The sequence below is a fragment of the Trachurus trachurus genome, assembly GCF_905171665.1.
Source record: "Trachurus trachurus genome assembly, chromosome: 17".
Lineage (NCBI taxonomy): Eukaryota > Metazoa > Chordata > Actinopteri > Carangiformes > Carangidae > Trachurus > Trachurus trachurus.
In genome coordinates, this window is record NC_139900.1 from 32,404,257 (window position 1) to 32,419,210 (window position 14,954).

General features: G+C 40.8%; 2 protein-coding genes across 2 annotated transcripts; both read left to right on the forward strand.

Moving 5' to 3' along the window:
- Positions 1-5: 5 nt before the first annotated feature.
- Positions 6-9,734, forward strand: pask (PAS domain containing serine/threonine kinase; the record flags this gene model as incomplete). The annotated part of the gene is made up of 20 exons (XM_083991046.1): positions 6-210; positions 505-734; positions 833-1,003; positions 1,150-1,287; positions 1,456-1,590; positions 1,782-2,025; positions 2,654-2,835; positions 2,926-3,055; positions 3,396-3,567; positions 5,194-5,429; positions 5,786-5,915; positions 6,552-7,138; positions 7,240-7,382; positions 7,501-7,668; positions 7,775-7,900; positions 8,004-8,138; positions 8,252-8,451; positions 8,738-8,871; positions 9,010-9,159; positions 9,464-9,734. The coding sequence occupies 20 exons, from the start codon at positions 6-8 to the stop codon at positions 9,628-9,630; spliced, it is 3,783 nt and encodes a 1,260-aa protein (XP_083847172.1). The 3' UTR covers positions 9,631-9,734.
- Positions 9,735-10,937: 1,203 nt separating this feature from the next.
- Positions 10,938-14,002, forward strand: mterf4 (mitochondrial transcription termination factor 4). The gene is made up of 4 exons (XM_083991132.1): positions 10,938-10,984; positions 11,612-12,044; positions 12,161-12,345; positions 13,528-14,002. Exons 1-4 carry the CDS (start codon positions 10,958-10,960, stop codon positions 13,918-13,920), a joined length of 1,038 nt encoding a protein of 345 aa, XP_083847258.1. The 5' UTR covers positions 10,938-10,957; the 3' UTR covers positions 13,921-14,002.
- Positions 14,003-14,954: the final 952 nt, after the last annotated feature.

A 14,954-nucleotide genomic window follows, 5' to 3' on the forward strand; every position in this document is an offset into this window, starting at 1 on the left:
CAGCAATGTCGCTTTCGACTGAGGCTCATTTTGGGGTGAGCCGAAGCACCCGGTTTAAAGGAGACACTATTTGCGTGGTGCCCGATCTCACCTCTGATCTCCTGGAAGATGATTTTGACCTGAACAAGTCGTACCCATGCACCAGGAAACCGCTGTACAAGAGGAGCCGGTTGGCTATGCAAAGTCTTTATTGCTCTGGGTCCATAACAGGTGAGTACATGCAGGACTGTGGACATTCAAAACAAGCCAGTGCTTTGGTTGTAATTGTCAGTGGAGCTTACGTGATTAATCAGTTGATGCGGAGGTTTTGTGCAACAGTATTGAATAATTAATTGAATGGTTAGAGTTCACTATAAGAGCAAGACTGACTATTTGAGCTTGGCACTGATTTTCCGATGTTGTTTTCCCAATGTTTTTAGCTGCAACCTTGGTTGTGAGGATAAGGATGGAAGAAAGTTTACAAAAATAAAAGGAAAAACATCTCTTCCCAAATGTTGTTTACAGGTGAACATTCAGATGTTTTCAGCTCTGTTGCAGCAAGAAATTACCAACTCTCAAGGTTACATCCTGGATCCCAAGTTTCTGCTGTCTGCTTGCCACACCCATCCACTATGTCAGAGGCAGAGGAAAGCCTGTTCTGTCAGCTAACCTCTGGAAGATTTGCCTTGTCAGGATCCTCATCTGTCCTCAACCCAAATAAAATCATCCTTACTGTCCACCACAAAACCAAAAAGGTATTGTGTATGCACTTGATGTGAGCAATGGCAGATTAGCAGAGAACAATACTGCAGATAGGGCATACCCTGTAAATGTTTATGTTCTTTTTTTTCAGATTTTATCAGCAAATGAACAGGCCTGCAAACTGTTTGAGTGCACCTCTAATGAGCTGATTGGAAGAAAACTGTCCTCTCTCCTAAAGAAAACCAGTCAGGTCCTGGAGCAAGCACTGGAAGAAGATTTTCCACTGGTGGATGGAACTGTTGCGGCTGTGTCTGGAAAAGTGGTATGAGATATACCAACAAAAAAGCTTACAAACTTAAATAACTATGCATCAAATTGTTGAGTTTTCCGTAAATGTGATTATGTCAAGCTACGATTCAGTCCTTCATTTCCTACAACACTGCTGGGTGTGTGTATATGTTTCTGTAGGTGGATGTTGTTGTGACACAATCTGGGGAGGTGCCTGTGTCAGTGAGCACCAAGAAACTGTCACAAAATGAGGAGCACTGGCTTGTCATGATGGAGAATGTTGAATGTTTATCAGCCTTTCTGACCTTTTCACAAGATGTGAGTACATCATAACTTTAGTAGCCTTAATATTGTGACCTTTTTTTTGCTTTTTGGTAACATTTCCATTGAGAACTACAGCTTTCTTGTCTTTGAAAAATGCCACACCCCAATTAGTAAAATATTGTAATGTTCAGCTCATGAACACAATTTCAATGTCATTTCTAGGGCAGCATCATAACCTGTGACTTGACATTTGCACATCTCCATGGGTACCACCATCCTGATGAGTTAAAAGGAGTGTCAATCAAGGAGCTAATCCCCTCTTTACAAATTCCCCTCAACGGTCATGCTTTGCCCAAAGTAAGTGCACTGTACAATCAATGTTGTCCCTTTCAGCCAAGGAAAGCTCTCCCTCTTAAGCTTTGCTTTCTGATTTACTGTTTACCAATATGCTGCTTAGACAGTTCAGAAAAGAAATTATACCCCACAATGTTTTAAGATCAGGTATTTAAGTCTGTCATCTTTGACTGTGCCTTTCCTTCTCATTTTAGATGCTGAGGGTTCAGAGAGAGTGTGGTAAAAGCAGAGGTGGTGCGTTAGTCCCCATGTGTATCAAACTTCAGGGGGCAGTACTATGTGGAAAACCACAACACCAAAACAATGAGACTGGTTGCACCAGCCCAACAAATAGTCAAGAAAGATGGGATGAATATGGTAACTGGCCTTGCTCGCCTCACATGTCCCCTCTGTGCAAGACAGAAGCCTCACACGCAGAAAAGCATGAGCAGCCCTCTGGTAAGTTGTTTAGTTTGAAGATTTAGCTGGCACCTATGTATAGGTCACTGAGGGATTAAACACACGCTCAGTATTATTTTGAGAAAAACGGTGCATAATCCACTATGTTGTGCTGTTATCCAGCTCAAACATCCTGCAGTGTAAGACTCCAGACTTTATATATAAAAAAATATGTGGAGTATAGATTAAAAGAAATAGTCACATCCTGGTTGGAAAGTAATCAAACTTTGAATTAACTGACAAGCATGGCTAAGTTGAATGTCAGATATCAGAGTTAGCAACAAAAAAAAAGTCATAAAAATGCCATGAAAATAAAAATGGTATCAACAACTAGGTGAGTGTTGAGATGACATGACATGACAAACATTATACATAATGCTAATGAGAAATATGCATCTACAAGAAGAATTGGGCAAAAAGCAAATACAGTAAAAGAGTTGCTATATAGATTTTCATACAACCTAATATGACTCAACCAGAAACTGTAGTGTTAAATTTCCCTTTTCGTGGAGCGTTCCAGCATGCAAGGCATCAATTAACACTGTTCAGTATGTATCATAAAGCCGATAATCACCAAATACTGTAATTGGGTATTGTGCATCTTCAACATGTGTCTGGACTTTCAAAGAAGTCAAAGTGGACGGCAGTGTTGTCTCCCCAAGCCCTGCTCTGGAGTACTCTGGAACAGTCTGGGTGTTTGCTCCTCTCAGCGGTCTCCTCCTGCTTCGCCCTGATGGCTCCATCTCCAGCGTCCACAACCACCTGGCCCTCAGTCTGTTTGGCTACAGCAAGGATGAGCTGTTAGGAAAGGTTAGCCAACGTGACCAGCTGAACCGGGCTGTTTGAGTTGTAGGTCCGTGCCAACCCTCACTTCTGTCACTGCTGTTCTGTCGTCAACAGAGTGTCACTTTCCTGATGCCTGGTTTCTACGGATGGATGTCTGACTCGGACAGAGGGACCTGCCCATTCCCTGATTCTCAGGTAGAGGCCAGTAAAAGTGCAGCTTCATCCAAAACATCAAGAAAATCAGGTGAGCCTTCATATGAGTTTGTGATGTCTCCTGTGATTAAGGTTGTTGTCTCTGTGATAAAACAAATATGTGTGGTATAGTTTTCTTTTCTTTTAGTTTCCTTATTCGGTTCTTTTACTCTGACTTTATTTCTGTGTCTGTGTGTGTGTGTATATATATATATATATATATATATATATATATATATATATATATATATATATATATATATATATATATATATATATATATATATATATATATATATATATATATATATATATATATAGTTTTCTTTATATAACACAATACTGTTGTGGTGTGTGTGATTTAATCATTTTCTTCTTTCTTTCAATTGTAGATCCGTCCTCACTGGTAGCTGGACACATGGCCTTGGTGCACCAGGCCATCCTGGGAAGAACCTCAACAGGCAGAGGCAGGATCTTCACTGGAACCAGCACCATGCTGGAGAAACAGGGCAGCGCTCTGTCAACCCTTTCCCCTCCTGCAGTCACCTCTACACGCATGGTTGTGTAAGTAAATATCCCTATATGCTCTTTGTCATATACCACCATATACCAGAGGTGATCATGGACTTCTTGAATGTGTGTTTAACTTGGACAGAGAGTTATGTTAGCAGACATCACATTCTGGGCTTGCTGAGATTTCTTAAATAATGGACAGACAAAAGCTGCTGTAGCAGCATCCAGGCACCTAAAAGCAGGAGACTGTGTGTATATTTAATGTGCTTTGCAGTAAATTTGGAAAAGAGCAGTAACTCTTTCGCCGAGCCTGATATCCGGTCTGTGTTTCTAACCAGCCAGACAAGACACTAAAACACTTTAACTTGCAGCTTCCCTTTTACAAGTAAGCTTTTACCATAGATTATTTTTGTCTGCTCTCCGAGCCAAGTTTTTCTAAACTTGCAGGATAAAAATTCTTTAACTCTTAACATGAGGTTTAAGAATAGCCTCTGTATAATATACTTATGTCTGTGACTCTTGAAGATGAAGGCCTCAGGATGGATTTACAATTCATCTCTTTTGCCACCTGTTGGACAAATGCTGTCATAGCATGTTAGGTTGACTGAGTTATTGTAAAGTGGCATGACAACTGGTATATTTTCAGGGTTAGTGACATTCACACCAAGATGAGCTTGTATGTGTTCTCAACTGGATGAGAGAGAAATGCTATTGCGTTACTGCAGTGTTGTATATTTGTTGCTCAATAAATTATTTAGTAGATAAGGATCCCTCAGTGTTCAAGTCCCTCTTTGCATTTCCACGAATGACATATCATTTAGTTGCTTAAACAGTTATGTGCATTTTTGGTAAATAGCGTCCTCTATCATGAGATTGATTGCACTACAAAGGTTTATGACTCTTTAAGACTCTTTACTCTTGTTGCAGCCAAACAAGTAAGATCTGGCATCCTTAAGGCAAAACCACATATCAAACTGAGCACCTGTGGGGAAACAATGTCGGCTTTAAAAATGATGCTTACCCATGAACCATGCTGAATGATTTTTCTGTCTTTGCAGATGAGAAATGTTAATTATATGGAGTTGGCAACAGCTTATTATTAGCTGTTGCACACATCCTGACTCTCCCAAAAGGCAAAATGAGTCTTGATGGGCTTTTCACAACAAATAGCAAATGCTACAGCTTAGGGCAGTAAACAACGATGGCTTTCTTGACAGTTAGAAAATCTATGACTATGCTGTTTAAAAGCAACAAGACATCTGTGAGAGGTTTACACAGATTATATGCATGCACACGTCTCCTATTACAAACTGATGAGCAATCTAATTGTAGTTTCTACAATGCCAACCATATCTTGTGTTTTAATGCATTCATGTAGAAAACCAAGAATGACACCTTTAATTGTGCATTTTTTTTATGCTAAAGTTGTTCACAGTAACAGTGCTAACAAAATACCTTGGGTGTAACAAGTACAGCTTTAAAAACCATTATACCACAAATCCACACCATCCTGCAAATGAAGCACCTATGAAGTGATGGAGTAACTGCATAATATACATACATGTCCATGCCTTTCCATTGTGATCATTACAGTCTTGTCTTATCCAATCTAATCTTATCCTGACTGGGAATCTGGAAAAAAAAATCTAAATAAAAAAAACGTTGTTCTTTCCTTAGGGCTGATGACACTACAGAGCTGATGTTGGAGGCTGCCCAGGTTGTTCCCTGCAGTAGCCAGCTAGACAGTGGAGATACAACTCAGGCTCTCCTCGAGGCATTTGCCTGGGTGGAACCCCCAGAGGACGGCACATTGTTATGCCGGGTTCTCCCTGGACCACCACACCGTAGCCCAGAACAGCAGCTCCGAGGCAGGGGGAAGAAAAATAATTACCCTGCCATTGAGATTATCCCAGGTGAGTTCGTCCCCAGGTGTAGGTCTTGTTTGTTACTTAGAAATTAAACAGCACCACTGTAGGACACATTAGAATAGACACCAACACAGAACATTCAGCATAATGTACCATGTGTCAAGGGTTAATATTGCTTAGGAAGGTGCAATTGGGTCACTTCAACGAGGACTAAACCCAAAAGAAACAACTGGAGCACTCGATATAATGCAGAGATTTAATAAAGGTGCATAACACCTAACGTTTCGACGCAGTGTGCGTCTTCATCAGAGGTAAATATTGCTTGTATGTGTTTTTGTGCTTGGGCAAGCGCAGTAAAAACAGACTTGAACATGTTTGACTGCTTTTGTTTCCCTGTTCAGACACTCCCGCTCAGCAAGTACATGCTGTTAGCGGAGTGGGTGGTGCCTCGCCTGGCAGAAATAAAGACCACCAACCATGTACCTCTGTCCTCCAAGACTCCAGCTTTGAGGTCATCTCACTGGAGAGCAGGTGAGGAGAGAAATTGTGATTTATTGTCCTGTTTTAACATATACAACTGGATTTAACTTTAATCGTCATATCTAACATCTTTTTTTTTTTGTTACTAAGAGCCTGTCTTTTTATGTCAGTAATCAAGGCTGATAGTAAAAATTCCCAGTTGTCTCATAAACATGACTGAGGAAATCATCCTTTTTTATTCCTTTAGTGCTTTTATCTGAATTGTTGAGGCTTCACTGCTTCAGGGTTGAAGCTCTACTGGGATTAAAAAAAGGGAAAGAGTCTAAGATTTTGGTGAATATCTTAATTTAGAATAAGAAAGCATATCACTCCCGGCATGACAACTGCAGGGTAATTCCGTAACATTCATTTGTACTGAACTGCCTTTCATTTGCATCATTTACAGGCGAATTGGCCTGAAATAGCCCAGAATTTACAGCGACGTGGTTGAAATGCAGCCCTGAAAGACAATTACGTGCCAGTTTTAGATTGGACAGAAAACTGGCAACATTCTTCAACAACGTGCACATTTCCCCTCCTCATTTAAATGAAATATTACCATCAGGATGTTTTATTCTGCAAAGATTTGTCAGTCAAGTGTAGAAGTAATTTGTTCTTGATCGGTTAAGTTGAAACTCATTTTCACAGGTCTTCCTCTGGCTTCTGTGAAAAGTTTGCTGGTCTTGGTGGCTCTGGCCCTGACCAAGCAGAGGGCTCTCCTTCAGCACGGATAGTGGACTCAGCCAGCTGCTTCCTGGACCTCAACAGCAATGGTGATCTGGTGACCCGGGCCTTGGCCGACCTCGATCTGAACAGTAGTGTAGAGCTGCTCAGCGGCAGAGGGTACAACAATGACAACCAACACTCCATGACATCCTGCGATACAGCCGAGCTCCTTCGGACACCTTCGCCATGCAGCGTAGGGTCTGACCCGGAACCGGACCCATTTGAGACTGGAGCAGCTGCAGCGGAGAATAGAAATGCCTCAAGTAAAGAACAAGAAAAGGACCCAGGTGAGCACGATCACTGGGGAGCTCTCTCTTCAATACATAAAGGAAAAGATGGGGAGTTCTGCGTGCAAATGAATGGTGGGATTCAGTCTGGGACAGACATTCCTGCGACATCTACGCCGAAGAAACAGAAGGTAAATGGACAACACCTTCCCTCAGATGCCATGGAGATACTGGAGGGGCGATTTGAAGGAAGTGCATACCACAGAGATGGCACAAGAGTAGGTTGGTACAAATAAAGAGTTCACTGTTATTCTCCTTCCCTCATAAAAATCTACAGTATTCCTACTAGTTGGATTCTAATGTGTATTTTTCCCTCTCTTCAGATATCCAGTGTGATGTGTGCAGGACTGACCTCCCTGATGGGAGCTCCATGTTCTGTGTGTGGATGAGCCGGCCTGGGCAGCAGGGAACAATGTTGCAAACAGATCGATCCCTGCACAACCAATCAGGAGTGAGTCTAGGAGAGGTCAGTGGCAAGATTTTAAATAATAAGTTCATATGGCATGGAAGACATCTTTTTCAAAAATATTTGAAGTGCAGATTTTCTTATAAGGTATTTTTCATTTACTCATTTCTTCCCTCAGAGGATTGGTGAGGCCAGTCATGGGGAGGCATTACGTTCCACCATGGACCTCGAGCAGTCTCGAGCCTGCGACGGGCAGTTTGAAGAAGAGTATCAGCCAATTAAAGCCGTGGGTAAAGGAGCTTTTGGATTTGTCTGGAAGGCAGTAAGGCGCTGCGATGGACAAGAAGTAAGACTGAATTTTTATTCATCCAGAATCATATCATTCCTTAATAAGCAGCAGTTTTATATGATTTGATGACATGGTCTCTTTACCACGTTGTGAAAACTTGCAGGTGATTGTGAAGTTCATTAGTAAGGCCAGGATAGTGAGCGACTGCTGGGTAGACGATCCCATGCTGGGACGAGTCAGCCAAGAGATTGCCATTCTCACACGAGTGCAGCACCACAACATCGTCAAGGTAAATGGGTCGCCACATCAGAACACCAAAGTTACAAAGTTTCAGAAAGATTTGGATCTTATATAAAACTAATTTTCTACACATTGATTTGTGTGCCACGAAGATTGTGGAGGTGTTTGAGAACGGGAGCTACTTCCAGATGGTGATGGAGAAACACGGCGATGGTTTGGACCTTTTTGAATTCATTGACCTGCAGCCGAGGCTGGACGAGCCTCTGGCCAGTTACATCTTTAGACAGGTACGGTGTTTGTGTGCATAAATTATAAAATTGCATATGATAGAGGAATATGGTCTGTAATGTGAAGTGTTCATTTGCTATTTGTTAAAGTGGAGTTTCTTTCTGTTTCTCAGCTGGTGGCTGCCGTCTTCTATCTGAGGAGTAAGAACATTCTTCACCGGGATATAAAAGATGAGAACATAATCATCGACAAATGTTTCCACATTCGACTGATCGACTTCGGCTCTGCTGCCATGATGGCTCCAGGGAAGCTCTTCTACAATTTCTGTGGCACACTAGAGTACTGCTCTCCAGAGGTGCTTCAGGGAAATCCGTAAGTGTATATAATACCTGGGAATAACAAGTGGTATTTGTTCCACATAATTTTTTTTTATAACAGCTCAGCTTTATTGACAGTGAAGACCTGAATCTAGGTCAGCACTGTTTTCCAGTGTATGACTTTTATGACCTATTAAGATGTACAGTTAAATATTATAGCTTCAAGGATATGACCATCGTGAAGTTTGAAAAGTCATAAACACATAGGCACGAAAATAACTGAATAAAATGCTGTCATATTTTTTATACTGTCCATCTAATTTTACTTGTTTGTTTTACAGCTATGAGGGGCCAGAGCTGGAGATGTGGTCCTTGGGGGTTTTGCTCTACACTCTGCTGTTCAGTGAGAATCCCTTCTGTGATGTGGGCGAGATCCTGGAGGCCAAACTCAGGCCCCCATTCACTCTCTCTTCAGGTACACCGTTCTTTGCTGAAGGATGAAAATAGTTTTTTTTTTTGTTTTCTCTTACGTTATCGCTAGCTGTCATACAAATATCTGTTTCCTAAAAATATTTTTTGTAACCAGTGCTCAAATTCCTCTATGTACTGTCAGAACTCAGTGGTGTGTTACGTGGGCTGTTGCACCATGACCCTGCTCGGAGGATGACTCTGGACCAACTGTTGCTGCAGTCGTGGATCAGTCAGCCAATTTCCCTGGCAGATTACAGCTGGGCAGAGGTGGTGCCTGCAACTCAGAGCTATTGTGAGTACTCTTCTTTTTTTTCTTTTTTTTACAACTGGACTGACACTGGTTTTCCACTTCAGATAGATGAGGTTCCACCTCCAACACCTGCAGTGTATTTCTAATATTCTCTTTATATGTAATTGTTTCATTTTTTTTTTTGGGTCAAAGTTCAAAGTTTTCCATCCTGCTTTAACTGGTTAATTTTACTTAATTACAAATGTATTTTATTCAAATAGTTCTGAATTGTCGTGCATTCTCTGAATTTTAAAATGTGTAAACACATGAGAGCCCGTGTACTGAGAACTCTCTCCTCTTTCAACAGGCTCGCCACAGCACCAAGAGTCCAATCCTAAAGTTTACAATAGACAAAGCTTATTCCCAGATCATGGTGATGACACGCTACCTAGTGATGAGGAAGAAGATGAGGATGAGAGGTTATCAATGGCTGCTCTGGAGACTGAGCTCCAGAAGTACCTCCATGAGGATTAAGGACTGAATTTAGCCCAAGCATCCGTCCAACATTTGATCTGCAACAGTGCAAAGAGGCCATGGAGTACAAAATATGAAAAGGGATTGTTTATTTTATTCCAAGGCCATAATCACAAACTTCTGTCTAGAATTGTGTTTTTTGGAGACAAATGCTCCTTTCTCTTTGAGAAGTACACACAGTACACAGCGCACACACACAAATGAGTATTTGTGATATCAGGGTGTAACACAAGAATGCAAAAGCAGCACCATAAGTCATACCAGCAGTTGTTTTTTTGTTTATTTAATCTATGTAATTTATTCTTTGGATTTAGGGAATGTTTGAGTAATCATAGTATTCATTTTACAGGGATCCAGTGTTGCCGCTAAAATCCACAGGTGACCAAAGCCTTGAATCATTTACCTCAAAGAAACAACACAGAAAACTGGTTGACTTACAAATGAAGCGTTTTTTTTTTCTTGTGTGCCTGTTTTACGTTCATGATTTTAATCTCAAATGTTTTTCATTTTAAATTGTAAGTATATTTACAATATTTTATCTATTTATTTTATACATAAATAAATATTTTACCACAACACTTGCACTTCTGTTGTGTATGTATATTTGGAAATAAAACTATGCAGCCAGTAAAAGGTATATTTTTTTAATTGGTGAATTGTTGCATGTGAGGGTGGATTTCATTTGTAAACTAACGTCGTCTCAGAGGCCTCTGTCATTTTAACAAATTGATACGATACGATAAACTTTATTGTCCCGTTCAGGGAAATTTGTCTTGGACACTGTAGCTGCGCCATAAATGCCTTAACGGCCACAATGACAAAAACAAACAACAAAAGAACAATACACCTCAGCCATATTAATCCAACAGCATTGCACATATCCCATAACATAGCACATATTCCATAACATAACACATATTGCGCACATCCCATAACATAACACATATTGCACACATCCCATAACATAACACATATTACACTCATCCCACAACATAGCACATACTACATACACCTCATAAATTCACCATGGTAACAGCACTATAAGAGTTATTGCACAGACTCATTAAGAAATTTGATAGAAGTTGGGATAAAAAAAAATTATTGCAATTATCTAGTAAAAATTAAATGGGTCTGTCATATTTCATAACATGAGTTGCCTGTCCTGCATTAAATGTAGAGTACATTGCCGTGCACAGCTTTTAGTATGTTTACAGTATAATTACTGCAGTGAAGACGTGTGAAAGATGTTAAAGCCATTTCCTCGTAGCGGAACCTTTGGCATCTAATCGATGTTTAGGGGACGGAACTACATGTGCGACGGACAAGCATGGGAACCACGGCTGCAGCACGTCAGGTGAATCAGAAAGTCAATAAATGTTCTTACTTTATATGAAGACATTAAACCTGTCAGTTAACCTTAATAAGCTGCATGCTTTAAAATGTCTAAATGACCGTCAGACTTTCTCGCAGTCAGTATTAAGTCCGCTTATAACCAAATTGTTTGCTAACTGGAGCTAGCGGACGTAGAGCTAAGGTCGCAACTCCACATTAATTTATCCCTTGTAATCTCTTTAGATCAGGGGTGTCAAACATCCGGCCCTGCAGAGGGTCCAATCTGGCCTTCAGGATGAATTTGTCAAGTGTGAAAATTTTAAATTGCACATATTTTTATCAATAAATTTCAGGTGGTTCATAATATATTTTGTAAAAGGATAGTTCAGTAACTGTAAACATCTTATTAATGTACTAAAACAAGAGGGAAATCTCAATTTTTAAAATATATTTAAAGGTTATTATGCTATTATTTTACTGGTCCGGCCCACTTGAGATTAAATTGTGCTGTTTGTGGCCCCTGAACTAAATTGAGTTTGACATCCCTGCTTTAGATCCTAAATATTGATTTGTGTCCTGCTCAGTGTTTATCTTAGTTTCATAATATGTGTAAAATCGTGGACTGTCGGTTATGTTTTATTTCCCTCAGGTTCTCCGGTTGTCTGTGAGAACCGCCGCCTTCTCCCTGCTCAGCCCCCCTCAGCTGCGGTCCTGCCTCCCCCTCCAGCGTCAGTGCCTCGGTTGCGGTTTGTTCTGTTCCTCCGCCAGTCCCAGTGCTCTGCCGTCAACCCAGCACAGATGCAAACCCAACCATGAATCCGAGAGGCCGGACACAGAGCTGTCCCTGCAGTCCCTGGTTGATATGGGATTCACAGACACCCAGGCGGACCAGATATATGACAAAGTCAGAGGTGGAAGTGCTGCCAAACACGCTCTGTCAACTCTCTCAGCCCTCTCTGTGCTGGGGCTCACTCCTTCCAGTGTGTTGAAGCTGCTGCAGAAATGTCCTCAAGTGTACACTGTCAAAGAGTCACAGCTTCAGCAGCGCATAGACAACCTACGGAAACTGGGTCTAATTGAAGGTCAGGTGTTTATCACAATTAATCACATTTAATCCATTTTCTTATATAAACTTAATATGTACTGGATACATACTTGTAATAATAAGATGTTATTTTAACCTTGTGTCTCCCCATAGGCAGTCTCCAGAGAGTAGTGGCCCATTACCCCCAGATCCTGACTGTGCCCATGAAGACAGTGAAACATGTGGTGGCCTTTCTCAGGGAGAAGTGCTTGTTTACTGCTCAGCAGGTCACAGACATCCTCCGAGACAGTCCGGCCATAGTACTGGAAGATCTGGATCAGCTGGAGTACAAATTTCAGGTCAGTAAGTCCAACAAACAGACACAGCAGAAGAGAAAATGTCGATTGATCAGTTCATAAATCAACAGAATAATCCCGATTTGATAATTGTTTTCATCATCTACAGAACAAACTAAGATCCAACAAATGCAAATATCTTTATTTCATTCCTTTTCTTTTTTGGCTTTTTAAGGCTTTCTAGACATTTGATTTTATATAATGAAAGATTAATCACAATAATTGAAATTATGACTTTTAAGTTCAAATAAATATGAATTGTACATCTAGAAGTAGGACAGAGTTCCCATAATAAAGCCATGCCATGTTGACAGATGCAGTTATTGGCTTCCTCAAACCAAGACCATGTTGCCCTTTACAACCACCACAGTAGTTGTTGAAGACAACACCCTTCTTGCTGAGGGGTTCCTGGCCCATATAAACTGTCTATTTCCACTTGGTCGATGACAAATATTGTTTAGTACAGATGTGTTTTGCAGTGGGAGGGAGTACAAGAGTTCAGGGTGGTTATGGCTATGGGGAAGAAACAGTTTTTAAGTCTATTTGTGTGTGTTTAACAGCACATGGGAAATATTTACCAAAAAAAAAAAATATATATATATATATATATAAATGGCTACTACCTATCCTACCTCTGAAATGCTACATAAGAATGGCCTGACCTTCCCCCAGTGACACCCTGAGGTGGCGTGCTATTAGTCTGCAGGGGAATCGTTCAGTAGGTAGTTTGCTTTTAATATCAATGTGAATTTACAGGGAACACATATATATTTCTAGGGCTTTAGTGAATGCAATACGCCTCTGTAGTTTAGCTCCAACAGGAAATTATATAATTCTTCCCCATCATCGACTGTTTGGTTTCCGCTAAGACCTGCTCGTCCACTGCCCTTGGGCATTGCATTAACACACAGAAATCCTGTGCTTTTAAATACAGACCTATGTTTTCTAAATGTGACCATGCTGTATTTGTGTATGGAAACAATAAACACCTTTAGTGCTCCCTCAAGTGGCTATATTTGAAATCACAGGCCAGAGGCAGCAGTGAATGTAAACGAGTTAGTGTCTTTTTTCATCAAGTGCAGAGAGAGGAACAACCAATTTAGCCACTGCTTGTCCAATCTGTGTAGCTTTGTGTAAAATGTCAATTGTAATAATAATACATATTATTTATCCGTCCCTCCACAGTACGTCTACTTCCGAATGGGTGTCAAACAGGCGGAGATGGTGAAGTCCAGGGTTTTCCGTTCCACTCTAGACGATGTTCGTTGTCGACACTGTTTCCTGGAGCGTAGGGGTCTGTACCAAACCCCGGACAAGAAAGGACAAACGACCATCGTCAACCCTAAACTGGACAGCATCCTTAATGTCAACCAGGACACTTTCCTCACAGCGGTTGCAAAGGCATCATTAGAGGAATATGAAGTCTTTCAGAGACTTATTGCCAGAGAATGGCAGGGACAGGAGAAGCAGCATGGCACCATTAAAGCTGACAGTGATGATAATGATGAAGAGGAGGAGGATGAAGAAGATGAAGAGATCGAAGGAAAGGCTGGATACAGAAAGAGAAGGAAGAAATGACGGTGAGGAAGGGACTCTATGAAAATAACTGCAAGAAATTATATGATGATGTGTCTGATGTTAATTGACAAAATAAAGTCTTTCCTGGTAAGTGTTTTATATTATTTTCATCTAAAACAGTTTTGCATATAAGATCCTGGTTACTGTTATCTGATATGCTCTCATTTGAATTATCCCATGCTAGCGTAGCGACAGACTGGACTGAATCAGCCCTCTGATTTGGAGTTGAATTGGGTGTTTGTTTAAGTGGCCACAGGCGGACGTGACATGCATTGACGTCAATGTGAGGTGAGACTCGGGTGAGGACTACAACACGGCTAAATATTTTTTCCACCGTCAGAAGGATTTTGGGCTTCCCTTAAGTGCCCCCATAAGTTAAAGCGATTTCAGAGCCTTAATTTGCTGTGATGCTTGGTGCAGTGAATTTAAGGGGAGCAATGTGAATCTAATCAATTCACCCTAATGTGCTCCTTTGTCAAAATCTTGGGTGGAAAACACTGAAGAAGCAACAGCATGAGGAGCAGCTGAGAGGATGAAAAGCTCCACCCCGTTACTATGTTACAGCCAAGTGGCGGCCAAGCTTTTCCCATCCATATATTGGTCCATCTGTGAGAGTCAACAAAGAGTGCATCAGATAAGGCCAGAGGACAAGACAAGTCATACGAAACCGCCCATCGATTTACAGGAGCGTTAAGCCTAATGGATGTACCCCGTCAAGCATTTTCTGTTCTGGACATCAGGTAAGAAAACTCACCTTTGGCCAATCAATATTCTGTCAGTAGATGTGTCTGCATCAATAATTTTCCTTTTGTCATGTGTGTTTGAGAGTAGTCATTAGCATTTGTTTGCATTGCTCTACAAATGTTATTTTTCCCACTACATTCTGATACCTGAAAGTAGGTAAATTTAAGCATATTCAAATTCACAAGTCATTTTGTTATTAAACTTTTTATTTGAATAGAAAATAGTTTGTGCATGTTGCTCTTAATGTTGTATACATGTCATCGAGCTTCATCATCAAACCAGATAATAAG

Bases quoted from the DNA above. Each gene is read 5' to 3' on its own strand.
- mterf4 (XM_083991132.1), top strand. From the start codon at position 10,958: ATGGGAACCACGGCTGCAGCACGTCAG. The intron at 10,985-11,611 runs GTGAATCAGAAA...TATTTCCCTCAG, and splicing joins CCACGGCTGCAGCACGTCAG to GTTCTCCGGTTGTCTGTGAG. The intron at 12,346-13,527 runs GTCAGTAAGTCC...GTCCCTCCACAG, and splicing joins AGCTGGAGTACAAATTTCAG to TACGTCTACTTCCGAATGGG.